This window comes from Ursus maritimus, unplaced genomic scaffold (assembly GCF_017311325.1).
Source record: "Ursus maritimus isolate PB19 unplaced genomic scaffold, ASM1731132v1 scaffold_12, whole genome shotgun sequence".
Classification (NCBI taxonomy): Eukaryota; Metazoa; Chordata; class Mammalia; order Carnivora; family Ursidae; genus Ursus; species Ursus maritimus.
Genome location: NW_024423564.1, coordinates 60,660,933 through 60,688,757, shown reverse-complemented (window position 1 = coordinate 60,688,757; position 27,825 = coordinate 60,660,933). Strand labels below are relative to the sequence as shown.

At 44.5% G+C, this 27,825-nt stretch overlaps 1 protein-coding gene across 3 annotated transcripts in view; it reads left to right on the top strand.

Annotated features, from left to right (window-relative positions):
- TCEANC2 (transcription elongation factor A N-terminal and central domain containing 2) overlaps positions 1–27,623 on the top strand; it is a 43,904-nt gene extending 16,281 nt beyond the window's left edge. Inside the window, exons 4-6 of one of the 3 annotated variants that reach the window (XR_005834163.1) lie at positions 10,423–10,616; positions 17,587–18,143; positions 27,518–27,623. Coding sequence is in view for 1 of the 3 variants with exons in the window: in XM_008699164.2 (XP_008697386.1) it covers positions 10,423–10,616; positions 17,587–17,775 (383 nt within the window). In the remaining 2 variants the exon portion in view is untranslated. Of the gene's footprint in view, positions 1–10,422; positions 10,617–17,586; positions 18,626–21,502; positions 21,880–27,517 lie in introns of those variants that run through there. The other 2 variants (XR_005834162.1, XM_008699164.2) reach the window with 2 other exon arrangements.
- The last annotated feature ends 202 nt before the right edge of the window (positions 27,624–27,825 follow it).

Sequence of the window (27,825 nt, the reverse complement as noted above, 5' to 3'; positions counted from 1 at the left end):
AGCAAGGGTTGACTGTGGAGGTGAGAGGGAATGAGGACGTCAGCGTGCCTTTCTCTGTGTTGTCCTCTCCTCCAGCTCATTCTCTCTGCCTTCCGACCCTTTAATTGTCTGCCACCTTTTCCAGGCACCTGTTTCTCTTTTATAACCACATTCCTTTAAAAATGATTGATACTCACAACTCCCATTTCTACCCCCCCACTCCTTCATTAAACCCTTTCTGTCCTGGCTTCTCCCACACCACTATTCTTCCCTCGCAGGACACAAGTGATTTCTTTCTATCCAAATCCAGTCGTCTTGTCTCATTTCTCATCTTCCCAGAACTGTGAACTTGAGAACACTGATTACTCTCTTTTCTGTTGACATAAATGGCACTGAACTTGTTCCCAATATTGTCTATTTTTTATATGTTTATTTCTTTTTTATGTTAATTTCTTTTTATATGTTTATTTCTCTCATACCCCTTATCTGAGTTTATTTTTTTATTATTTTTTAAAGGTTTTATTTATTCATTCGACAGAGATAGAGACAGCCAGCGAGAGAGGGAACACAAGCAGGTGGAGTGGGAGAGGAAGAAGCAGGCTCATAGCAGAGGAGCCTGATGTGGGGCTCGATCCCACAACGCCGGGATCACACCCTGAGCCGAAGGCAGACGCTTAACCACTGTGCCACCCAGGCGCCCCCCCTTATCTGAGTTTATAATGACTCATTTATTTACTTCTTTGTTTTTTATTTGCTAACTAGCGACTCTAAGTCCGCAGGACGTTGCCCTTTTATTCACCAGTGCGTTCAAACATTGGTGTGGCATATAGCAGCAGCTCTGGATATATTGGTCAAATCCGTGAAAATGACAAGGGCAAAGATTTTCTCCGTGGCTCTTTCTAGCTTTATATATCCTGCTTCTTGCCTTTCTCTGTTTCCTTATTCTTGTCCCTTTCCCCTAACGGAGGGTGCTGTTGCATAAATCTCAGACCTCAGTCAGCTGCTTTAGAGTACCTAACCAGAGAGCTTGTCCCCTTCTCCAGTTTAACCGAGGTGACTTAATTCAGGTGACTCTTGGGTATGCATCGCCTGTCCTCATTAATTTTTGAATCTTAGACTTTTAGAAATGTTCTGATTTATATTCCTGCTACTTTCTTAAAGTCTTACTAATTTAATAGGTAAAAATAGCATCTTGTTTTCATTTGCTGCATAGAATGAATGGTTTCCTGTGTTTATTGGCACTTTGTCCTTTTTTTGACTTGTTTGTATGATTTGTCCATTTTCTGTTGAGATCTTATCATTTTTGTTACCTCTTTCTGAATGCTATAAAGTCAATGTCATAACACTTTTAAATCCATTTAGCTACTCCAGTTTATAAACAAAGAAACTCAGACCCAGAGAGATGAAGTGACTTACCCAGGGCCACTTAGTGAGGTTAGCACCAGAAATGTAATGAGAGCCCAGGTCTCTTGGGGCGGGGTTCTTCTGATTAGCAGACAGACTGCCATTGTGCCCTGGACCCCGGCCATATGTGCCTTTATTTTATCAGAGCATTACCCTGGGTTCTGCCATCTGCTCAAACTCACCTCTTTTAAGTCTGAATGTAGTGCTTTTTCTTATGTACCCCAAATGGGAGTTTTCTCCTAGTATTCCCATTTTAGTCAATATCCCTAGGATTTTGCTCTGACATAAACTCTTCAGGTAGAAATGTCCAACAGGCAGCTGGAGCTGTGGGATTGAAGTGCAGATGAGAGATTTAAGACAAATGATACATATTTGGAAGTCATCCGCCCCGAAGCGTTTGCTTACAATCACCTCAGTGGTTGAATTCTCTGAGTAAAAGGTAAAAGAAAAGGCTAAAGGATTGACCTGAGAGAATGTGGGGGGCGGGGGAAGTGGGAGGAAGAAGAGGAGCCAGTGAAGAGACAGAGGGAGTGTAATTAAAGAGGAAGAGGGAGAGAGGCAGGGCAGTACAATGACATGCAGACCCAGGCGGAGAGTGTTTTAAGACGCAGGAGAAATGTGTGATCTCACTTTGCTCAAGTGGTCTGGGAAGTCAAGGGCTGGCTGGGCAAAAGCCTTTGGACCGGGCAGTGAATTAAGGCCTCTGTGACTAGATAGCTTTATTATAGAAGAAATAAGCAGGCAAGGGGTATGGTGTAGGGCAGTGGAATCAGGCCTCGCCCTCTTAACATGGTCAGCAAGCATGCCCCCCTTTTGCAATACTGTACCTATGAATATTATGCGGAAAATTATATGTCCTATTGATCTGATTTCAGAGATGTCTTATTTTCATTTTTGATTGGTTAGCAACAGCAAAAAACCCTATACTCACAAAGTACTTTCCCATCTATGATCTCATTTGATCCAGATAACAGTTTTGTGAGGGAAATGTTATGATTTTCTCCATTTTACCGGTGGGAAAACTGAGGTTTAGAGAGTTTGAAGTAGTTTGCCCTTGGTCAGAAAACCAAATAATAAGTAACAAAGCTGTGATGTACTCATACCATGCCGTGTCACCTCTTGAAACCTAAAGGTACACCTTTGTCCATGGTAAACTCTTGCTTGCCCTTCAAGACCCAGATGAAACCCAGTCTTCTATGTGAAGCTAAAAATGTTTGTTGAATGAATAAATGAGTTAGTGAGTGGGTGAATGAATGGGTTTCTGATTTAACTTGCTCAAGGCTGTGGAAGAAGTTAGTGGCAGGGACCTTTCAGATGGCCTTTTCTTTTCAAGTTGTCCCATAGATTGTCATTGCTTCAGCAATCTTGAATTACTTATAGATTCCTGTACTCATTTTCTATTGACTAATGCCCTGACAAATTGCCACAAAAATAGTGGCTTAAAACCTTGAAACACAGATTTATTATCTTACAGTTTTATAGGTCAGAAGACAGGTCTTGTCGGGCTGAAATCAAGGTGTTGGCAAGGCTGCATTCCTTCCTGGATACTCTAGGGAAGAATCTGTTTCCTTGCCTTTTCCAGTTTCTAGAAGCACCTGCATTCCATGGCTCATGGTTCCCTTCCTTCATCTGCAGAGCTGGCAGTGGTAGGTCGAATTCTTATATCTTATCTCTCCAACACAAGCCTTCTGTCTCTTCTTCTCTTAAAGACCTGTGTGATTAGATTGGGCCCACTTAGATAATTCAGGCTAATCTTCCCATCTCAGGGTCCTTAACCTTAATCTTGTCAAAGTGCCATTTTCCATGTAAGGTCACATATGCACAGATTCTGAGGATTGGGGCATGGACATTCTTGGGGATCATTATTTTGCTTACCACAACTCTTAAATTACACCATATGCTATTTCAGGTTCTGTCTTCTTCAGTGTGCTTCTTGTGTGAGTCCTGTCTTCCTGAAGCATTGTCAAGTCTCAAGACAAGAATTGCCTCTTTTCATGGTATTTCCTGGCCCTTTTGCCAGCTCCTGGCCCTTTTGCCAGCTGAATTGACCCCTCTATCCTTTTGACCCTCCCTGGGGTTCCCCTTGAATACTGTCCTAGGATCCTGGACCTACCTGTAACACTTCCATGTATTTTGTTTTGTTTAGGTGTCTTCTCCTATGCTTAGACCTACCTGGAGCTCCTTGAGTGCAGGATTGTCTTGCTCAACATTCTATCCCAGGGTCTAGCACAGGCCTGGTACATACTTTGTATTTGGTAATATTTGTCAAATGAGCAAAAGACTGCTTCCTGCGGGGAATTCGTCCTGCCAGTGTGCTGGGACGCAGAAATCCCTACCCTTAAACCTACAGGACTTAGGTTTAAGGGTAGCTCTTGACTTAGATCATAAGACCAGCCAATGGCACTGCTTGCTTTAAAATTAAACTTCATGGAGCAAATAATGACTTTGCAGATCATTAACTTCCTTGATATCGCTACTGACCAACTTGTGACCTTGGGGAAAGGTCACAGAGCCTCATATTTTTTCATCTCAATCAGGAAGAGGTAGGACGGTGTGATCACCAAGGGCACAAGTATAGGGTTAAAGCATTGGCCCTGGAGCCACACTGCCTACGTTTGAAACCTGGTCTTACTTCTTACTTGCCATGTCCCTCAAGTCATTGAATTTCCAGTTCCTTGGGTTCCTTACCTGTAAAATGGGGAATCATAACAGCACCTACCTGTTCGGAGGCTTAAACGAGTTAAGGTAGGGAAAGCATTTAGCACGGTGGCTAACTGTCGTTTCCCTCTGTGATCTAAAATTTATTATTTCATCTTGTTTTGTTTTGTTTTTTCTCTAGAAGAGGGTTTCCTAGACCCCCTCTCTTCTGTTTTCCTGCCCTAGACTGACCGCCTTTCCTGCTATCACCTGCTTGCTGACAAATCCTGCATCCTCCTGGGGTCCCTTACAGTACTGCCCTTCCTGGGGGGCTTCACTGGTTTGGCAGCACCTCCTGACCAGTCTGGGTAGGGGTCCTCTGGGGCATCTGTGAGGTGACCCCACTGCCCTGGCCTGAGAGTTGAAGCCTTCTGCCCTTTGGCCATCTCTCGAGACCTGTACTCTTCTGATTTGGGAACAGCAAGAAGTTGAACAGCATTATCTCCACAGAGCTTTGTTGAACACTCCCCGCATGCCGGTCCCTAATAACAGAGAGGTACAGGGAATTAGGGGTTAAGTGTGAAGGCTCTGGAGTCGGGCTGTGTGTGTTCAGATCCTGGCTTAACACTTAGTAGCTATGAAATGTTGGGCAGGTTACTTTGCCAAGCTTCATTTTCTCATTTGTAAAAGGAGATATAATAATAGTATTTACTTCATTGTTTAGTTATAAAAATTAAATGGCATAATTCACATACAATCTGGAGTAGTAAGCAGGAAGAATTCTTAACAATGGGTAAGAATTAGAAACTTTTCATTTAGATTCAGTTCTTTATAGTATAGTTCCATTATTTTGTTTGCAGTTGTGTGATTTTCCCAATCAACTGCATCCATATTCAAATGTTAGTACAAAAGCAATTTGAAAGCCAAATGTAAATGGTTTTTATTTAACTGTTTGATTCAGTTCAGCAAACATTTATTGATTGTTCTGTGCTAGGCGCCATGCCAGGAGCTGGGACTATAACTTGGAGTAAGGTATGGGGTTCTGCCCTCAAGGTGTTTATAGTTTAGAGGGGAAAGTGGTCATTTAAACATTCTAGGCAGAGGGAACAATGTGAGCTAAGGCACAGAAATGTAAGAAGGCCAGACAGCTTGACCTGAAACAAGGACTTGCAAGGTGTTCTCCATGACTAGAACATAGTGTGTGAAGGCACAGGGGCAGAAGGGCTGGGGGTGACCGGAGGGAGGAAAGAGGGTGACAAGGTGAGAGGTAAGGCCAAAGAGCTTCCAGGTCATCGAGAGCTTGAATGTTATACTTAGGAATTAATTTGAGGGCCGTGGAGAGAGCCATTGAAGGGCTTTTGGTAAGGGGGTAAGATTTAATTATGTATTTATTAGAGAGAGAGAGTGTGTGTGTGTGTGTGTGTGTGTGTGTTGGGGAGGGGCAGAGGGAGAGAATCTTCAAGCAGACTCCCCGCTGAGCATGGAGCCTGATCCCGGCTTGATTTCAGGACCCTGGGATCATGACCTGAGCCAAAACCAAGAGGCGGATGTTTAACTGCATGAGCCACCCAGGCGCCCCTCAAATTATGTTTTTCAAAGGTTATTTTGACTTGAGTAATGAGGATGAGTTGGAGAAGGCCAGACTGGCGACAAAGATCGGTTAGTACGTCTCTGCAGTAAACCTGCAGAGAGGTGGTGAGGACCTGAATTAGGGTAGCAGTGAGGAGGATGAGGAGGTGAGGAGGAAAAGGAAAAGATATAAAAAATGTTAAGGAGCCTGACATGATGGGTGAATGGTGGTGCCATTGTGTGACAAGAAGTACGGGAGGAGGGACTGAGGGGGATAATAATGAGTTCCATTCTCATTTTAGAAGTGTTGAGTTACTTAATCATGGGCAACAAACTGAGGGTTTCTTCAGATCAGGGGATGGGGTAACTGGGTGATGGGCATTCAGGAAGGTGTGTGATGTAATAACGAGCGCTGTGTGTTATATACAGCTGATGAAGCACTGAACTCTACCTCTGAAACTAATACACTATATGTTAACTAATCGAATTTAAATAATTTTTTAAAAAGTGTTGAGTGGAGGTACTTGCAAAAGAAGCAGGTAGAGGTGTCCGGTAGGGGACTGGATGTTTGGGTCTTGTGCTCAGTGAAAGCCTTAGGGCTAGAGATACATATTTGGGAGTCATCTGTTTGCAGGTGGTAGTTGGACCACAGGAGTTGGTAAGATTACTCAGGGAGAGCAGGTGGAGAAAGAAGAGAAGAGGCCAAGGACAATGCCCCAGCTCGAGTTCACTGATAATTAAAGGTTAGGTAAGACATAGGCAGCCAGCAGAAGAGAGAGAAGGAACAGTAACAGGTGGTGTCTCAAAAAGCGGTGGAGGAGAGTATTTCGGAAGACAGAAAGCAGCGTCGGAGGGCACAGAGGGAACAAGGAACATCAGGATGGAGAAGACCCGCCGGTTTTGACCAGCAGAAGGACTCTGTTGGAGGGACTTCTGCATCTTCATTGCTTGCATACACAGCTGGATCAACAGTGTCCTTCTTGGAGAGAGAAAGGGATAAGAAGGGGAGCACGTGAAGGGAAGGATCTGTGTTCGGACAAATCTGAACACACCTGTGTCACAGCACAGCCGTGCTGTCGGGATTGCTGAGGGGTTGAGCCGGTGCACACGACGGAGCCGAGCGGCACGGATGTGTGCAGCCCCACTGCTCAGAGGAGACCCCGGTTGATGATTTCGTTATCAATTCTTTAGACTTTTTTCTCTGCATACAAACAAATATATGTGCTTATATGTATACACAAATATAATTTTAAAAGTAAATATTGGCTCACACTGTGCGTGCCCTTCGGAGAACCTGAATAAAGTAATCATCTTTCCATGTTGCCACGTGTAGAGCTATCCCCGTCTTTTATGGCTGCAAAGTATTCATTGTTCGAGTGGACTATAATTTATTTAACAAATTGAGCCCTTCATGATGGACTTCCAGTTGTTTCTCGCCTCTCACTCTCACAGGCAGTACCGTAAGGGTATTTTTGTACACATCTCTGTGCCCGCTTTGGCAGGGGTCAGCATAGGTTACGTTCCGGGGCCTGTCTCTTGCTTGTATCTCTTTGTACTAATCTTTCTATCTTATAATATGGTACATTTTCCCCTTTCATTCGCATTTCCTCCTAGATTTTAGTAAAAAGATGTTATTCTTCACGGGGGGTCTTATTCCACCAACATTTACTGCACACCGCCTCTCCCGACCCCACCTCCTGCCACTGTGTTCTCTGCTGGAGAGACAAAAATGAACATGTCACAGCTGTTGCCCTCCAGCTCTCTTTGGTGGGGAAGAGAGGTAGCTGATCAGATAATTACAACTAATTGTAACAATTATTGTGAGGAACAGAAGCACGAGGTGCTAAGGAAGCTCAGAGGAGGAGAGGCACTGACCCGGGGCGGGGGGGGGGGGGGGGGGGGTATTAAGGAGGACTTGCTGGAGTAGGGGACTCCTAAACTGAATCTTAAAGGCAGAATGGACACTAAGTGGATAAAGAGGGAAGCAAGGGTATTCTAGGCAGACAGAATGTTCATTGGAAAGTAGGTGGGAGGGGACAGATGGTGAAGGGACTTGTGTGACAAGATACGAGTTTGGGTACAGCACTGAAAGATTTCCATGGAAGAGTGAAATGGTCAGATTTATGTTTTAGAAAAAATATCTCTAAAACAGGAAATAATTAAGTTTTAAAAAGGCCACTCTGGCTGCAGTGTGGGAGATGCCATTAAGGGGTTCCAGACTTTGGCAGAGAGGCCAGTCAGGGCTGTTGGAGTCAACTGGAGGCAACATGCCCAAATGTTAATTAACATTAACATACATGTTAATGTGTTGTTAAGTGGTTTATGGTTTTTACTCATGTTAGCAGGATTTTTCCCTACTGTATTCAGACTGGTTATTGCAGACGTAAGAAATCGATTGATTTTTTAAAAAATATATCTAGTATTTCTCTACTTTTTGTTGTTTTTTTTTAAGATTTTATTTGTTTATTTGACAGAGAGAGACAGCCAGCGAGAGAGGGAACACAAGCAGGGGGAGTGGGAGAGGAAGAAGCAGGCTCCTAGCAGAGAAGCCTGATGTGGGGCTCGATCCCAGAACGCTGGGATCACGCCCTGAGCCTAAGGCAGCCGCTTAACGACTACACCACCCAGGCGCCCTTCTACTTTTTAAGTTTTTAATTCCAAGTGTTTAGTTGATTTCTTTGGCTTTTCTATGTAATTGTTTTTGTCTGAGTACTTTTGCATATTTATATATTTGATCCTTTCCCTCTTTTTCCATTTTTATTATGCAAATCGCAAACACGCATAAAAATAAAATAACAGGGGGCGCCTGGGTGGCACAGCGGTTAAGCATCTGCCTTCCGCTCAGGGCGTGATCCTGGCGTTACAGGATCGAGCCCCACATCAGGCTCTTCCTCTATGAGCCTGCTTCTTCCTCTCCCACTCCCCCTGCTTGTGTTCCCTCTCTCGCTGGCTGTCTCTATCTCTGTCGAATAAATAAATAAAATCTTAAAAAAAATTTAAAAAATAATAAATAATAAATAAATAAATAAATAAATAAAATAACAGAACACACCCCCTTATGCCCTTCACCCAGATTCAGTAACTATTAAGATTTGGTCCCACTTACTTCATCTTTCCCATTTTTGTGTTTTTGTGCTGTTGCTTAAGTATTTCAAAGCAGAATTCCAGCCATCTTATTATTTCAGCTCTACATACTTCAGTATGCATCTCTAAAAATAGATATTTTCTTACATAACAACAGTGCCATTATCATTCTTAACAAACAGTAATTTCTTGGTATAATTTAATATCTAGTGTAATGCATATCCTTTGTTTATCTCAAAATCTCTTTTAATGGTTGATTTGTTGGAGTGAGGATTGGAATCACATGTCGCATTTGGTAGTTTGAACTCAAAAGACTATTAATCTATAGCAGTCCATACCTTACTCCCTTTCAAAAAAAAAAAAGCCATCAACAAATGAATAAAGAAATGAAAAACAAGGGCGCCTGGGTGGCACAGCGGTTAAGCGTCTGCCTTCGGCTCAGGGCGTGATCCCCGCGTTATGGGATCGAGCCCCACATCAGGCTCCTCTGCTGTGAGCCTGCTTCTTCCTCTCCCACTCCCCCTGCATGTGTTCCCTCTCTCGCTGGCTGTCTCTATCGCTGTCAAATTAATAAATAAAATCTTAAAAAAAAAAAAAAAAGAAATGAAGAACAAAATCAGAACCTATAAACACAAGAGTGTAAACTGAGGGCTTCCAGAGAGAGGGAAGGGGAGTGGGGGCTGGGCAAAATGGGTGAAAGGAAGAGGGAGGTACAGGCTTCCGTTACAGAAGGATAAGTCACGGAAATAGAAGACATAGCAGAAGGAATACAGTCAATGGGATTGTCATAGCGTTGTATGGTGACAGATGGTAGCCACACGTGTGAGCAGGGCATAATGTAAAACCTTGTCGAATCACTATGTTATACACCTGAAACTAATGTAACATTGTGTGTCAACTACACTCAAATAAAAAACTTAATTATAAAAGAAAATTTTTTAAAAATGCCAGTGAATATTGAAGAAATCAGGTCTGTGTTCCTTTACAGCGTCTCACTTTCTGGATGTATCTTTTTCCTTATACTATAATTTAACTCATTCCTCTGTGTCATAGTTTTACAAACTGGAGGTTAGCTTTGAGTGACTGGTGGGATTCTGGTTCCTCATTTTCTTTGGGAGGTGGGTGCAAGACTATTCATGGGTAGGGCTGTGAAGTGCCACCTCTACCTGAGAGCCCCACTCTTAGGGGTGCTAACTTCGATTGGTGGTTCAGGTGATGACAGCTCATCCCTGCATTATAAATTTCTCCATCAACCTTTCATTGAATGAGTTCATCCACTGATCCTTGTCACCCGAATGAATTATTTCATCGTGGGCTACAAAATGTTTAAAAATTCTGTCAATCTTTTCATACTTATTAGCTGAATAAAGAACGTTCCCTCAAGAAGTAGGGCTATTTGGTTGTTCTGAAATATAACATGTACCAAAAAGACAAGATAAATGCCTAATTCATTTTCTTTTATTGCATTTTTTGAATGAAGGAGTTGGTACTTTAATTGTTCCATTTTTAAGTATCTATTGATCCTGCTTCTATTTTATGACTTACTGCATTGGCTAGTCCAGCAATTCTCCCGCTGTGATTATCGGGTTATCTCAGCCTTTGAGAAACGGGTCTTCATTTTCACAAGAGCCTTTACATCCTCAGGTATGTGAATGACTTGCTACGGGCCGCACGTCAGCCCATCTAGTCCTGTTCTTTTCAGAAGCAAACAGAACCACCTTTCCTTTGGTTTCTCCATCCTTGTTCCAGGTCACACCGTGAGCAAACTACGTCAGCACTCAGACCCGGAAGTGGCTTGTCTGGCTGGAGAAGTTGACACTGAGTGGAGAACTTTCCTCGAAAAACATTTAAACAGACCTTCTATTGAAGTGCGAAGTGACCCCAAAACTGAGACACTCAGGAAAAATGCCCAGAAGTTACTCTCGGAAGCCTTGGAATTAGAGGTAATGTCCTGGTTGGAATGTGATTCTCTCAGCTAAATGAGCCTCACATTTTCATAAATCTTTCGTAGTCGTAGTGCAACAGCTTTATGCTAACTGGATTTTTTTTAAGCATTCTGGATTTGTGAGCATTCTGGGAGATAGTAGTGTAGAAACATGGCAGGCTTTGGAGCAAGACCTGGATTAAAACCCTGGCTCTAGTACATACTGGTTGTGTCTTTTAGGCAAACCCCTGAGCATTTCTGAGACTTGATTTTTTTATCTGTAAAGTGAGTATTATAACTCCTACCACCTATAATTATTGGAAAGATTAAATGAAACATTTATACAAAGGAATAGTAGAGTATGTGGTGATTAGAGGTCACTTAATGAGTGTTGGTTCCTTCCTGTTTGAAATTCTTCCCTTTCCCACCGAAACAAAAACTCTGGCATGGCCTGTGCTATGGGATATCAGTGGCAAAATAAACAAGTGTCTATTGGAAAGACTCTACTCCCCCATTTTTGGGCAATGCTCATACCTTTAGTTCCAAGGCATATAATCAATTGGCTAGACATAGTCTTCACAGCTCACACACAGTTCAGATGTTAATGGTTTGAGGTACATGCGCTTAGAATAAGGATTTTAGCTCATTAACAATGATATTAATCATCATAAACAAATCTTATAGGTCAGTTAATACTCTAGAAAAATCAGACATAACATTCATATTTTTTTCTCTTCTTCAGGTATCCCTATTAAAGTATCCTTAAGGAATAATTTAATATTATTAACAAAAAAAACAATTTCAAAAGTCTAGGTTTAAATGCTAGAACTGTCACTGTATTCTCTGGAAAAATATTTTAACCTTTCTATCTCAGGCATCTACAAAAGAAAGGTAAATAGACTTGTGGTATGTTATTTACTTTTTTAAAATAGAGTTTTGTGTTTTTTTAATACAAACTTATGCTAGAAAATGAGAAAATATAGAAAGGAAAAGCAAAATCACCATTGAACCTACAACCAGATATAATCTTGTTAACATTTTGGTGCATTTCCTATTTGTTAAGTTATTATAGCTCTTTAAATGAATATTGGGCAAGTTAATGATTATACTGTATTTATTAAGAGCTAATCATATGCCAAATGTTCCATAAGATGCTTTTATCGATTATTTAAATAATTGCAGAAAATTGACAATTATTCACATTTGTGTAAATAATACATTTATTTTTCGTCTCGACCAATATCGGGGTCATTTTGTATATCCTTTTCTATATATATTTATTTTTCATATTTATAATTTTAATGTCTGTTTGATAGTTCAGTGAATTAATATGCTCTAAGTTTGCTTAACTTTTCCTAAAGGAAGCTTTAATATGACTCTTAAACCCTTGGAAGAAAGGAAAAAATGTAAAGATTGTAAGCCTCATTTTCCAGAGTATCGATTAGCCAACAAGATTTGCTATTTAATATTTTACATAAAGTTTATTTTTAAAATAAGGCAAAATTATTGCAGAAACATAGAGTGTATAATACGTAGTTAATGTGGTGGTAAATACCAGTTCCCTGTGGTATCTTTTTAAGTAAATGATAGTAACGAAGCTATGCTTGTAAGGATTAACAAGCAGTTTGCCTGCTATATTAAACTCCATAATAATTATCCTTTTAGTTTATCCATTAATTATCCTTTAAATGGCACATCAAGTGGTAAGCACTCAAGTGTTACAAAGCAAAGTTAAAAAAGTGATACATTCGTTAGTGCTTTCCAGTGTAATTGGAAAAAATATCAGATTAAGCATAGTTGAATGGTTTTGTTCCTAAAGAATAAATTTTTAAAATTAAAAATGTGCATCTTACCATCTTCCTTGGCCAAAAAAAAATCAGTCTGTTTCCCTTGCATAAACAGCATTTGATAGTACTTTTATCGGTTTGGTATGTCAGGGAATATAAATATAAACACTTTTATATAAGGTGAACTCCTAGCACCTATCATCGTCTGAAACATTTCCATGTTAGGGTAAATCAATGAGCCATCTCATCCGGTGTCTGGTCTTTGACAGTAACCAATGTTGAGTGCGTTCAAATCAGACATCAGATCTCCAGAAATGTACTTTATCAGGCAGGAGTAAGCCATTGGGTAAGTTACCGGCCCAATGACTAAAAAGCCTTTACAACTTAATCCTAGCATGTGTTTTTGCAAATTCATGCATTATATTTTTGTGGAAAAAAATATTTCCATGCTGTTTGTTTTGGTCATATCCTTTAGTAGTGAAAGCCACAGATGAATGTACACACACAGCCAAAAGGTGCGTCTCTTTATTACTCTATACAGGTCTTGCTTTCCAGATGTATGCGTTGTTTCCTTGTTCTTGGAATAATGGGATAGATGAATAAAAACTCCACTTTTGAGACCCATGCTCCATTCCCCTTTACTTTTTCTCCCTTCCGGATCTTCTTTGTTCTTCCCTGTCTTTTAGATCTTTCCTCATATGAACGTCCCCTGTGGTGTCATTCTCTTACTTCCCCTTCCTCATTATCCACTCTCCTTCCTACCTCACGGCCTGTGATCATTTTCCTATTATGTCATTAAAAAAAATGAACCTGATTCTCAAAGTGAGCCTGTATCATTAAGAGTTATGAAACACTGGCTGGTTGGCCCAGTTGGTTGTCAGATGGTGCTAATGAGATCCAGGTCAGGGGTACGTCCCCATATGGGACTGTTAGTTTTCTCTTTGTTTAATGGCCTCAGACTGCACCTCTGGCTTTGACCAGCTCTCTCATAAATGTATTCGAGTGGTCAAAAAGGAGTGTGGGTAGATTTGTACAAATCCAATCACGCTATTGGAAAACTCATACAAAGTTCGCTTCCAGTGGATATTCAATTCCACAAATGTTTGGTACTACTGCTGCTGGTGCTGGGGAGAATATAAACATAAATGAGTCGCATTCCCTGGGCTTAAGAAAGCTTCCTATCTCCTGGCTAAGAGCCTGTGAGTGACTGACTAAATATAAGGCAGGCTGAAAATACGTCTGAAATAGTAGTACTAGCTAGTGGTACAGACACACAAAGGACAGAACGGTGAGATCTGATGAGGCAATCTGGGAAGGTTTCACAGAAGAGACGACAGTCGAATTGGCCTTTGTAACAGGTAGGATTTTCCAAGCCAGAAAATACATATTAAAATAGAAACATTGTATTTCAAATCTTATCTGTTATGTACAGAATGTTACCAAAAGAGCAGGAAAGCAGGGGTGTACATGGGGAAGAAGGATATCCGCTTAACAAAACGCTTACTGAGCACCTGCTATGTGCCCGTACCGATGCTAGGCGTCAGGAATTCAGAAATGAATCCAACATGGTAACAGCCGTCGAGGGGCTCTAGTCTTCTGAGGGAGATTGGCAACTAAATAGTCACAGACAATGTGGGAAGCTCTGCACTTGAGGTAAACACATGAAGAAGACCTTACCTTGCTTTTATTTATTTTTTTTTAAAAAGATTTTATTTATTTATGTGACAGAGAGACAGCCAGCGAGAGAGGGAACACAGCAGGCGAGTGAGAGAGGAAGAAGCAGGCTCCCAGCAGAGGAGCCCGATGCGGGACTCGATCCCGGAACGCCGGGATCACGCCCTGAGCCGAAGGCAGACGCTTTAACGACTGCGCCACCCAGGCGCCCCCTTACCTTGCTTTTAAAGAGCTTATAGCTGTGGCAGACATCGCTAATTGGTTATGGCGCCATTTCCCACTGGGTCCAGAATCCTTGAGGAAAGACAGCTCTAGGTGCTCTAGGTGGTCACGTTTTATATCTTCCCCAGCTACAGCCAGTCCACGATCGGACAGCTGAATCACACACAGTTAACCTACAGGTACAATTGGATAAGCAAGGCAGATCAGATGCTGTATCTTGGAGAACTGAGAACTAGGAAATAGCAAGGAAACAACAGTGGGAGCGTTGAAGCAGAAGGGGTGTTGGAGAACCTGTGAGGGAGCAGAAGCTGGCTAGAGAGGCGTAGCACAGGGGGAGAGAGAATAAGGCGGTTAGAACTGGTAGTGAGTAAGGCAAATGGAGAGGAGCAAGAACGTGTGAGAAAGAGACCAGACAGATCTTGAGACACACAAGAGAAAGGCTGTGGTCGCTAAATAAATCCCTGCGTTTCTTGTTCCCATTCCCATTCATACAGATGTATCCCATTGCTGCTCCCGTGCCCACTCATATGAATGTATCTCACAGCAAAACTTCTTTTTCTCAAGGTCTCAGTGAGATTCTGGTCCTTTCACCCAAAAGGACTTACCTGAATCACCAGGTTAGGACCCACTGGAAAGGACTCAACAACTTAGGTAGGTTTGAAATATCTAAAGGCAGTTATAAGATAGTTCACTTCGTGCAGCGAACTTGGCGTACACGTGGGTATGTGATGAATTATTCTCCCTTATGATTTACATTGTACTACTACTGATGTTTTTCCTCATTGTGCTTGGCCTCCATTTAACAAGAGGCGTGCATGAGGATTGTTAGGTGCCTGCTTCCTTTTCGCATCACGTCGCTGGTACAGCACCCACCCCTGCCCCACTGCTATCTACCTACGTGCCGTCTCCTCTCTCGATTGTGAGTTTCCGGATAGCAGGGGGGTCGGGTCTTTTCCGCTCAGTGTCTCCAATACCCAGATCAGGCCAGACTCAGAGTAGCGACTCAGTAGCTGTTTGCTGAATGAAGTATGGATGATATCCAGTTATGTGAATTCCAAGGTATTCTCAAAGTTCTTTTTTTTATGTGGACTACAGTTTGATGGAATGGCCATGACGTATTTTGGCAAATGCACACATACCCTTCTCCCTCCACAAGCACTGTCCTAAAAAAGAAAAAAAAGAAAAAGAAAAAGAAAAATTAAGACTTTCTCTTGTCTGTTGCATTAAGCGAATCTGACCATCCTCCCCCTGGGATGAGGGGCCTCTCTGGCAGCGTTGCTGGACGGTGGGCCGACAGCCAGCCACCCTTCCCGCCTCCTAAAGTAGTCGGGTACCAGGGCTGCCTCAGGTGGGGGGCTAGTTCAGTGCCCACCCAGGAGGCCATGAAAGGCTCAAGGAATCTGGGTTCTGGAGAACCGTGGTACCAAGTGCACTCACTCCAGCACAAGCCTTGGAGATAGTCGGTCATCAGGATCACAGACTTCCCTGATCTTTTTGTCTGCTACACATAGGCAGAGGTCTGGGCCGAGACAGTCGTTCTCCCCGTCTCTCTCTTTCTCTGTCTCAGTCCTGTTCGACATTCTGCCAGGTCCTTCCTTCTTCCAACTTCCTTTTCTCTGTTTGTTTTGGTCTGTTGGTCTCTCTCTTGTGTGAGGACACTTTATCAAATATCAGGTGTTCCTTTTTTATTTTTGGTACATTGTTTCTTAAACTTTTCTTTTGAATGGAAGTATAGTACATATGTAGGAAAGTGCACAGAAGATAGACATAGAGCTCAGTGAATTTCTCACAAGCAAACACCCCTCACCTGGCCAGGGAGGTCTCGGGTCACACAGCATTCCCTCCCGAAGCCAGCTGCTGCCCTCCTGGGCTGGGGCCCTGTGCCGTAGCTCTGCGCCCCAGCGCTTATTCCTGTCCCCTTTCCTAGTACTCAGTAACTTAGAATCCTCTTCTCTACCTTTCTCCAAGAGGGGTGTGCTCTCCATGGAGTCAAGGACCGTCGGCCTTGTTCACTGCTTCTTCCTTAGCCCACGCACAGCGCCTGGCGCGTACTAAGTGCTGAATAAGTATTTGAATGAGTGGCGGGGTAAGGAGGGAAGGGAAAAAAGCAAGTGAGAAAGAGAAATTTGTTTCCTGTTTTCAAGGAACTCACTATCAGGGAAGACAAACTTAGAAAATTGATCATTATAATATATTATGAAAATCTCTAAGGGAAGCTGAGGACATTGTGGCCACCCCAGGAAGAATTTTCAGTCCTTTGAGCTAGGATTAGCTTTTTTTGCTTTTTGGTTTTTAGCTGCTTTGACATGCAAATAGGAATGTGTTTCCTGGGAAAAGTGGACCTTGCTGAGGAAGCATGTACACGGGCCGAGGCCCAGTGGTACGTGAAAGCTTCTTAGCTCGCTCAGGCTGGGCTGCGGTCAGAGCCGGCAAGATGAGTAGTGGGAAATGGGCCTGGAAAAGAGGGTGGTGAGGGGGCTGCCTGACCAGCAGCCCAGTCTGGCCTGGATCCTGACCCTGGACAAGGACCGAGAGCTGTGCTGCTCTGATGAGGTCTGTGACCTGAGGAGGGTTTGGGCCTGAGCCGGACCAGCCTGGAACCACCGCAGGTCCCATCCTCCAGGCCTGCTCTGCTCAGCTGGCCCTGCAGAGGTCTCTTCGGACTCAACTGGTATCTCCGAATGTAAGGGGGCAGTTAATACGGTGACAGGAGAGGAGCATGAACTTTGGGGTCAGGGGCGCCGGGTCAGAGTCCCGGCTCTGCCTCTTAGCTGTAAGACCTTGAACCTTTCTTTACCCTTGAACCCATTTCCTCATCTAGAAATGAGGTGACAGGAGTTGTGAGCATTAAACGTGAAAAGTGATTTATAATCTGCTCTACACGCATATCAAGGCCCAGACCCCGTGTTTCTGAAATGCTGTAAGGGGTTAAAAGGCACTTTAAAAACAAACCAAAAAAAGCATAAACTGTTACACTGATTTATTATCCTAGGTCTTGGTTTCCTGGTTGGTAAAGTACAGGGCCCAGTACCCGTTGCTTAGTTCAGGCCAGTTTCCTGTTATAATGGCAAATATTACCACCCGGCAGGGGTTGTGAATGAGGTCCCTGTCACAAAGCACATGGCCTTGTTCCTTAATTGCTAGGGTGGAATTAATTTGCTCTTCCTGTTTCTCTTGTGACAGGAAGTAGATGTCCTTGAATTTCAGCTGATTAATGGAGGCCTCTGAGCAGACTGCTCCAGCCTCTCTTGCTTTTAATCCTTATGCAATGCAAGGCCCTAATTTGATAATTTTGCTGTTTTTTAGATGGATCACCTACTGGTTGAAAATATTGAGCGGGAAACGTTTCATCTCTGCTCCCGCCTCATTAACGGGCCATACCGACGGACGGTGAGAGCCTTGGTCTTCACATTAAAGCACCGAGCTGAGATCCGGGCTCAGGTGAAGAACGGCTCGCTGCCGGTCGGCACGTTTGTACAGAACCACAAAAAATGACCTGAGGATGATTCCAGCGCGGGGCTGGGCAGAAAGCAAAACGGGGCCCGCTCTCTGCCATTCAAAGACTCTTTTGAGTTTGGGTGACGGCTGCTGCTGGTGGTGCTGAGTTTTCCCATGGTGCCGTCCCTTCAGACGGAGGATGCGGGGAGCCCCGCGAGCCAGGCCCGCAGGAGAGGCGTCATTCGCTGTCGTGCACTTGTGCCGCCTAACGGGACGCGGCCGGCTGTCACTAGGAAGCACAGTACGGTTGCCATCACCCAGCCCAGGGAAAGGGTGACGGATTCCACTGGGAGTGTGCCAAGGACACCTCTAAACTCCCCCATGTCAGGCAGATGAAGTGACTACTTGATTTCGCCACCCTGCAGGTAACCGAAACTCAATTACCACGGCTGCTCGCTCAGTCCCGTCCCCCTGAGTTTAGACAGCTCCGGTGCCTCTCAGAACTCCCCTGTCTGTTCTCTTTTCTCTACCCCAGGGGTGAGCCTGCTGGAGCCAGCCAACTACCCCTTCTTTCCAGAACTCACTTATCTGAACATTGCAGCTCTCCCTGGAAGACCTTCTGCAGTGGTCTCCGGAGCCCCCATGCTGAGGCTTCTAATGAGGAGCTGGCCTGAAGCCTCCCCACCCCTTGGGGTTTATTTGAATACGCTGGCTCTTGGTTTAGGGCTCTGTAGAAGATACATAATGAAATTTCTCTTGAAATGAATTACCATAGTAGAAAAAAATACATCTGTATTCTAAAATGAAATGCCGCTGTATAGGCCTGCTTGAACAATTACGTAAATGGTATTTGCTCTTTTAAAGTAATAATAAACTGGAACTTTTTTTTTTTTTTTTTTTTTTTTTTCTAAAACAGAAGATGTGGCCTGTTCATTGAAAAGTGTTCGGGGTTGAGAAAGGGGACAGTTGGCGAAAATAAAGAATGATTGGACAAGAATTTGAGGGCAATAGCGAGACCCAAGGAAGGCTTTTTAGGTTAGGGGGACTAGAGCATGTTTATAATCTGAAAAGAAGGAGCCGATAGAATGGGGGAAATTAAAATTTAAAAAAAAAAAAGGGTTAAGTTAAAAAGCAAGGACAAAAGGGAGGGACCTAACGTCGTCTGCCTTCTAAGTGCTGGATATCTTTCCTGAGATAACTTATTAGCATTGACATTGATCTTTATGTAGTGTTTTAAAAATCCTGTGTGATCTTCTCATCTGTTGTATTTATAAGTATTATTTCAGTTTTTTAGACTTCTTCATTTATTTAGCAGCTGCTTAACCGAGCACCATTCCTCGGGGCACAGTGGGTACCGGACAGTAGCCACGAAGGAGACCCTGAGGCTCACCAAGCAGAAGTATCTTGTTCAGCTCCGCACTGCTCATCACTCTTGGAGCTAGAAATAATAACTGAGCCCTTAACCATGTGCTCAGCACCGTGGGAGACATTTAAAAAAATTAATAATACTAATACCTAATTAAAGATGAGGGAAGTGAGGCTCAGAAGGTTTAGTAACTTATTCAAGGTCACACAGATGGTGAGTGGCATATTTACGATTCAAAACTCAAGTCTGTTTGATGCATACAGTCTTCCTGGTCGATTTCATCCATTCACACTTGTAGGCATTGTATACATGCTGATGACACTCCAGTTTGTATCTTCAGCCCAGACCTGCCCCCTGAGTTTCAGACAATGTCTCCTAGATGTCTCATGGGCATCTCAAATGTGACCTGTCTTCTTCCACTTGGCAATGCTGACACTTTAGCTAGAAACCTAGGGGTCACCCTAGGCTCCTCATTGCCCTTCCCCAAACCAACCCAACCAAGTCCTGATGGTGTCACTTCTCACTTAGATTTAGAATCTCTTGTCTCTTCTCCATTTCTAGTACAACTTCAGGACTCTATCCTCTCTTGTCCAGATGACCACATGGCCTCCTAACTGGTCCTTCTGCCTCCAGTCTTCACACCTTCAAACTGACTTCTCTATGCCAGAGACAAAGTGACATATCGAAACCAGAAAGCCCATTGTGTCACCCCCCACTCTGAGCATTTTCACATGTTTTCTAGCTCTAGAATACTACTGTCTACCTAATTCCCTTCCCTGTCCCTACCTTAATACCCTGTATACTGTTCTATACATACCCACATGTTCTGTGGTTATGCTCTTGATTCTGTCCCCACTCGATTGTAACTTCCCTCAGAAGTCCTGCCAGAATTCGGAAATCCTGTCTTACTCATTTGGGTATCTTTAGTCCTTAGATGAGTGCTTGTCCCATAGTAGTACCCAGTACGTATCTGTGGAGTTAATGGATGTCCATGAGTCTGTGCCCTTTCTGCCTCCACCCTTGTTCCCCTTTATATATGTCTGGTGTCCACACGGTAGCTGGAATGAACCTTGTAAAATGCAAAACAAATCCTAGCTTTTCTCTGCTCAAAATGTTCTAGTGCCATCTCAGAGCAAAATCCCAGCCCCTTACCATGTCCTACAAGGCCCAACATGATCTGGCTCCTGGCTGCCTCTTTGACTTCATTTCCTAAAATTCTCTCCCTTTCTCACACCTGCATGGTCCCACGGTCTCCCTTACTGTTCCAAACACACATACCAGACACGTTCCTGCTTTGTGGCCTTTGGGCTTAACTCTTTCCCTGATCACCATGCTCTTTCCATAGACATTTGCACGTTCCTGTCCTTACTCAATTCAGGTCTCTGTTTGCCGTATCAGGTAGGCCTTCACTGGGGCGCCTGGGTGGCTCAGTCGTTAAGCGTCTGCCTTCGGCTCGGGGTGTGATCCCAGGGTCCTGGGATCGAGCCCCACATCAGGCTCCTCTGCTGGGAGCCTGCTTCTTCCTCTCCCACTCCCCCTGCTTGTGTTCCCTCTCCCGCTGGCTGTCTTTCTCTCTGTCAAATAAATAAGATCTTAAAAAAAAAAAAAAGGCCTTCACTGACTACCCTAAATAAAACAGCCCTCTCTCCCAATCATTGTTTAATACTCTACCCGCTTTATTTTTCTTCAGGGTATTTATCCCCCATTTGGCACAGTTCATTATTTTTTCATTGCCTATCAGCTCCACCTCCTCTAAGAATTTAAGCTTCTTGATAACAGAGTCCTTGTTTTGTTCCTGCTGAATATCCAGCACCTAGAACAGAGCCCTGGCACAAGCTAGGTCTTCGTAACTATTAACTGAATAATTGAATGACTAGTTGTAGGCATACAGAGAAGACATCTAATCCAATCAGGGAATGCTTCTTGGAGGAGGTGATACCTGTGTGCAGTCCGAAAGGGCAGAAATAGGTCATTGGGTGGTTGAGGTGTAAGGAAACCCCCAGATCTGGGATACCTGGGAGGTGATTGGTATGGCTAGAGTGGAGGACGCCTGCAGGAGAGTACCTGGAGATGGGGCTGGAGAGAAAGTCAGGGACCAGGACAGATTGGAAGGGTCTTGAGCACAAAGTGAAGGAGTCCGGACTTACTGCAAGTGGGAACTGGTTAGTTTCTTATTACGGGCTGTGTGGAAGAGAAGCCTGAGCAGGGAGAGGGACGGGAAGGAGGAAGCTTCATTTATAAACATCCAAAGAGTTCTGCTAACTTAGGAACCCAGAGTAAGTTGAAAACAAATTGCTGTCTGGCTGAAAGGCTTCAGTGGTGATAGTTAGAAAGTGAAATGATTGCAGAGATGTGCTTTGGAGATTTGGAAAGCAGGCTGTGTTATTTGTGGCTGTTTTCTCCTTGATGCATGTGCAGAATTTCCATGAACGGTAATGGAGCTATTCTGAGTACTTGCCAAAGGGAAGGAGGCGCGCAGACACCCACGTTAGCTTGCCCACCCACTAAGAAGTACCTCTGAGTCCCGCCTGTTCACAGTGAAGGGGTCAGCTCCTGATGCCGAACTGGGGTAAGAGAGGTTCCTAGGACCTCCGAGTTACCTGTAAGTCTAGGCACGAATATGTCTTCTCGGTATGTTCAGTTGCCAGAGGAAATTGGGAAATTAAGTACTATTAAAGTCCACTCCAGTAGCTTGTTGGTCCTTTCCTTGTGGTTAAATTGGAGGTTCTGGGCCCTTGGGTAGGGACTGGGTCTTTTCATTCATTCACTCAGCAAACAAATGTTGCCCGTCAGCTGTGTGCCCAGGACTGCGCTGGCCCTGGGGAAGCTGTAATATATGAGATATAATTTCTACCTTCGGGGAGCTCTTAGTCCGGTGGGGAGACAGACACATAGGTAAATAATTATAGCATAAGATAGGCGGTATCTACTATAGATATTTATTTAAAATGTTGAGAAAGTAGGAAAAGGAATGATTAACACCATTCACAGAGAGTGAATGTTTGAACTAAATCCCAAAAAGATGGGTAGGAGTTCTTCACAGAGGGAGCAGTGTGTGTGCAAAGCACAGGTGTCTTGTCTCAGTAGAGGCAAGGAGTGTGTGGTGGGAGCGCAAAGTTCTTAGGAATGGTGGAGAGAAATGGGGCAAAAAAAAAAGTAGCCAGGGCCTCGGAGGCCTTGTTCAGGAGTTCGATGTTGGCCTTCAGATAATGGGGAGCATGAGAAGTTTTTGAGGAGGTGAGGGACGTAACAAGGTGTGTGTTTTACGAAGATAAAAATGTTCCTACGTAAGCATATTTCAGAAAATTTTTTAAAAAATTAAACCCAAAAACTTGAAGCAAAGGAAAGATGCACTCGAGACTCAGTCAGTGAGAGATCTTTTTTTTTTTCTTTTTTTTGACAAATGAAGTTTAGCGTTGACCAGATATCATTAGAGAGTCCCACATTTGAAAAATGGCAGGAAGCTCAGATAATGCATTACTTTGTTCAGTGGTGAAGGAACAGGCAGCCGGCCTTTTTTCATTTATAGAATATCAGCTTCTTCAACTTGTGCTTGTCAACCTTGGTTTTCTTTTGCTGCAGCCTCAGGCCCCAGAGCCTCGCTCTGAGATTTGTAATGTGTTTTGGGTGCGTTTATCACAGCCAGATGGGGCGGGGGCTCAGCTTGTTACCACCCATTATTGCTATCAAAGGGAGTCCATCCAGAAAACAAGGCTTCGGGAGTTTCGATTAGGTCGGTGACACTGCCTCGGTTTCCAAAGAGAGATGGTTTGATTGGATGACATCGTGTTTTCTTTTAAAACAGCCAAAATGATAAAACTGCTGTCAGGGACAGGCTTACCCATAAGCTAAGGAGCTTGGTTTCAAGATCCAAGAAGCCCAGGATGTCCAATCAAATGCTGCTTGTTCATCCTATTAAAATCGTTCATTCGGTGCATATTTGTCGAGCTCTTACGAGCCAGGTCCAGGGGTTATGGGGATAAATGAGACATCGTCTCTGGCCCCAAGAAGCTCACAGTCTAATGAAAGAAACAGACAAATGATTATGAATTATGGGAATTCAAAGAAAAGGAAATAAGCCGATAAACATATTAGAAGATGCTCGACCTTACTAATAAGCGGGGAATGGCAAGGATTAATGCCATCCTGGAAGACCTAAAGGATGCGGGGACGGTGATCTCATTATCTCTGTTCCACTCTCCGTCTGGTCCCTGCACAAATCAGAGGGATCCTGGAAGATGACCATGGACTACAGTGAAACCAACCAACGGTAGTTCTGTTTGCAGCCGCCGTGCCTCACGGGGTGTCTTTCCTAGAGCACGTTAATGCGTCCTCAGGTCCGTGGTGTGTAGCTATCGGCCTGGGGAGCGTTTTTCATGTCCTTCCCTATCAGAAAGAGTTCATCCTTGCTTGCAACAGGCTTGCCCCAGGGCTATTAACCTTCCTGCCCTCTCACAACCTAGTCTGAGAAGACCTATCGTGCCTAGATACCCTGCAGAACGTCGAACTGGGCCAGATGGGCAATGAACAACACGTATATTGGAAGCCTTAGTGAGACACATCCATTGCGGAGAGTGGAAGAAGACACGAAGAAGAGGCAGAGGCCTGACAGCTCAGTGAAATTTGTAGGGACCAGTAGTCCGGGATGTGCCGGGGACTTATCCTCCAAAGAAAAAGACAGTCACTGCAGCCCCCACTCCCTCATTAAGAAGGAAGCGCAAGGGCAGAGAGGAGGCCTCCTTGGGTTTTGGAGGCAGCATATTTCACACCTGGAAATACTGCTCCAGCCCATATACTGGGTGACGCAGAAGGCTGCCAGTTTTGATGGTGGCCCAGAGAGCAGCAGATCCAGGCTATGGTACGAGTGGCCATATGACCCGGCAGAGCCCACGGTGTTTGAGGTATCTGTAGTGGAAAAAGATACAGAGTTTCTGACAAGGCCTAGGAGGAGACAGTGTAGACCCCCGGGGCTCTGGAGCGGGGCCACGTCATCTGTAGCCAGGAAAGACACACTTTTCAAAAAACCGCTTCTGATTTGCTGAGGGTTCTGGTAGAGACAGATCATCGAGTGGACCATACAGCTAGAGCTGCTCGTTGTAAGCTGGATTCTCAGATCCACCACATCGTAAGGTCACACAAGGCCAGCAGCAATTCATCACGACAGACATGGTACAACTGGGACTGGGCACAGCGGGGCCAAAGGGCAAAGGACAGCTGCCCGAGCAGGTGGCGCAGACATTTATGTCATCCCCCATCTTTGCACCAGCGCCTCTCCCTCCGATCACCTCCGGCTGCCCGAGGAGCTCCTTCTCTCCAGCTGGAGGAGGAAAAAAAAGCCAAGCTCTGTTCATGGGTGGGTCAGCTCAGTATGTGTGAGCAAGCCAGAAACAGACTTGCCATACTGCAGGCCCCACTGCAGTGTCCTTGAAAGACGGTGGAGGGGGAAAAAAAGTGCCTGGGTGGCTCAGTCAGTTAAGCATCTGCCTTTGGCTCAGGTCAGGATCTCAGGGTCCTGGGATCGAGCCCCCGTAGGGCTCCCTGCTCAGCAGAGAGTCTGCTTATCCCTCTCCCTCTGCTGCTCCCCCCACTCCTTCTCTCTTTCTCTCTCTCTCTCTCAAATAAAATCTTTAAAAAAAAAAAAAAGAACAAGAAAACAATGGAGGAGGAAATGCTTCCAGTGGACAAGCTCTGACTAGTACACTCAGTCATCCACCTGTTGTGAAAAGAAAGGGGGCTGTGGTTAAAATAGACGTGGGTCTGATGGGCAGCGGTGAATGGCTTGGCTGGTTGGTTAGGGGCCTGGAAGGAGAAGATCGGAAAATCGGGGACAGAGATCTGGGGTACGGGCGTGCGGATGGACTATGAGAGTGGACACCAAGTGTGAAGTTCATGGTATTCCAGGTTAACAGCCACCAGAGTGTCGACCAGGGAAGAAGTGCTAGTAGGAGCAGCCACGCTGCGGGAGCCGTATGATCTGGCAGAACCCATGGCTTTTGGCCACGCAGCCAGAGCTGCTCATCGTAAGCGGGATCCTGTCAAATCCACCACATCATAAGGCTACACCGTCCCTAACACACTTCCTGTCTGCTAATCTCCATCTCACAGTCTCCTTTCCGGGGAACTGGACCTGCAACCTAGCTCTCCGAATTGTTGGTAACAGCTCTTCGGTCAGGTGCCAGCAAACTTTTCTATAAAGGGACAGTTAGTGAATATTTTAGGCTTGGCAGGCCATATGGCCTCTCACAACTACTCAGTCCCGGTCAGTGCTCGAGCGCAAAAGCAGCCATAGACGCTACGGAAACGAATGAGTGGGGCCGTGTGCCAATAAAACTTGACGGAAGCGTGCAGTAGGTGGCATTTGGTCCATGGCCTTGGTTTGCCAACCGCTACTCTAGAGAAAGATTTTTACGAGTGCACGAAGTAGGCATTACAAAGATCGAATTGCAGCACGGTCTGTAATACAATTTTAGAAGTAATCTCAATTTACATTAGAAAAAGAACGGTTGAATAAATTGTGGTACTTAGGGTTTTGGAACACTATGCAGCAGATAAAAGGAATGAGTTTAGATCAATATGGCAGCACTGTCCAACAGAAATATCACACGAGCCAGTCACGTATGCAGTTTAAAATTTCCCAGGAGCCACATTAAAAACTGTCAAGAGAAACAGATGAAATTGATGATACTTTTGAGTTCTATACACCGAAGATATTATCACTTTCACATGTAATTCGCATAAAAATTGAGATACTTTACTTCCCTTTTTTGTACTAAGTTTTTGCAGTGTGACGTGTATATTACACTTCCCAGCACATCTCGGTTTGGGCTAACCACGTATCCAAGTGTTCAGTAGTCCCACGTGGCTAGCGGCTACGGTGTTGGACAGCGTAGATCTGTACTGAAAATCTGATGCGGAGACGCCGCTGATGCATATTGTCCAGTGAAAAAGGGAAGTTACAGAATAATGGGTGCTGGATGAACCACTTGCGTAAGGGGGAACATACTGCAGGAACATACTGAAGGAGAGGGTGTGTACACGTGTGTACCCAATTTAGAGAGAGGCTTTGGGTGGAGTGGTGGAGGAGGGATTCACCTTCTCCCTACCTGATTTATTTTTGTCTGGGGATAATTTTAGACTTACAAAGAAGTGACAAAGATAATACAGGGAGCCCCACTATGGCCCTCACCCACTTTCCCCATTGTCACCACGGTGCCGCACTGCGGCACCTTTGTCCAAATGAGAACCCCACCATTGCCGCGTACTATGAACTGCACTCTGCACCTCGTTCAGCCTTCACCAGCTTTTTTCCACGAAATGTCCCTTTCCTGTTCCAGGATTCAATCCGGGATTGAACCGCATTTAGTCATTACGCCTCTCCAGTCTTCTCTGCTCTCTGACCAGTTTCCAAATCTTTCCTTTTTTCCTATGACCTTGACAGTCTTGAGCAGTGCTGGCTTTTGTAGAGTGTTCCTAAGTCTAGATTTGTCTGAAGAAGTCCTGCTGACTGAACTGGGGTTGCGGGTTGCGGGGAAGAGTACCACGGAGGCGAGCTGCCCTCCCCGTCACAGCGCATCAGGGCACACGGGAGCCACTGAAGTTATCACTGGGGATGTTAACTTCCAAGGCTTGGTTACCCAGGTAGTGTCTGCCCGGTTGCTCCGCTGTAATGTTACTCTTTTTCCCTTTCCATACTCTATTCTTTGGGGGAAGTCACCAGACCCTTCTCAAAGGTGGTCGTGATTGAACTCCACCTCCTGGGTGTAGTAGCTACTTACATTATTTGGAATTCTTCCCTAAAGAAGGCTCGTCCATTCTCTCCTTCCTTCCTTCCTGCCTTCCTGCCTGCCTTCCTTGTTTCTACCTACCTACCTACCTACCAATCAGTATGGACTCACGTATATCTATTTTATACTTTGGGTTATAATCCAATCAGATTGTTTTCTCACAGTGAATGTAAATTCACGTATTATAATGTTTTTAATGCAGAAAACATACAAACAACCATGCTGTGTGAGACACAAATTCTGTGATTGGCAAGGCTTTTTCCTCCAAAGCTCTTCACGATTGCCTTTGAGTAGGATAATCATTGGCTCATTGCTAGTCAACTGGCAACTTTAGACAAGCTATTTCAACCCTCCAGGTCTCAATCCCCACATCTGAATAAGAGAGTGTATCGTGAAACGGTCTCGAGGTGAAGAAGGGGATGATGTTTGTATGTACAGGTATTTTGTTTCCTATTAATAGACCTAAAGTCCTTAATGGCAAGGGTTATCTTCTCTTATTTATGTTGGAAAATGGGCCCAGAGCTAATAGCCCTTGAGAACATCACATAAACATAATCAATATTTATATCCCTATCGCAGCCCCAAATACTTCTCCTGTCCTACTTTTTCACCTCTCTGAGTGGGATCTGGTTTTTGTCTTCTCCCTCAGCTTTCTCTCCAGTGGCCGAAATCTACCCTGAGACATGCTGAACTCTGGCCTCATGCACAAGCCTCTCATCTATCTACACTACGGCCACGCGGACGCCCTTTCACCCCCATGAACGAAAATGCTTACCGAATATCCACTTCTCTATGCCAGGCCCTGAGATGAGAGGAATCGACAGGGCTCTGTATCCTAGCTCATCTTCCGGGGGGGGGACCGAGCCATCAGTCCCTAGCAATCTATCCTAGAGATGAATGGGGAGGCCTGTGGGAGCGTCATGGAGCGAGAGGGCCTGACCGTGCCTGTGGAGGGGC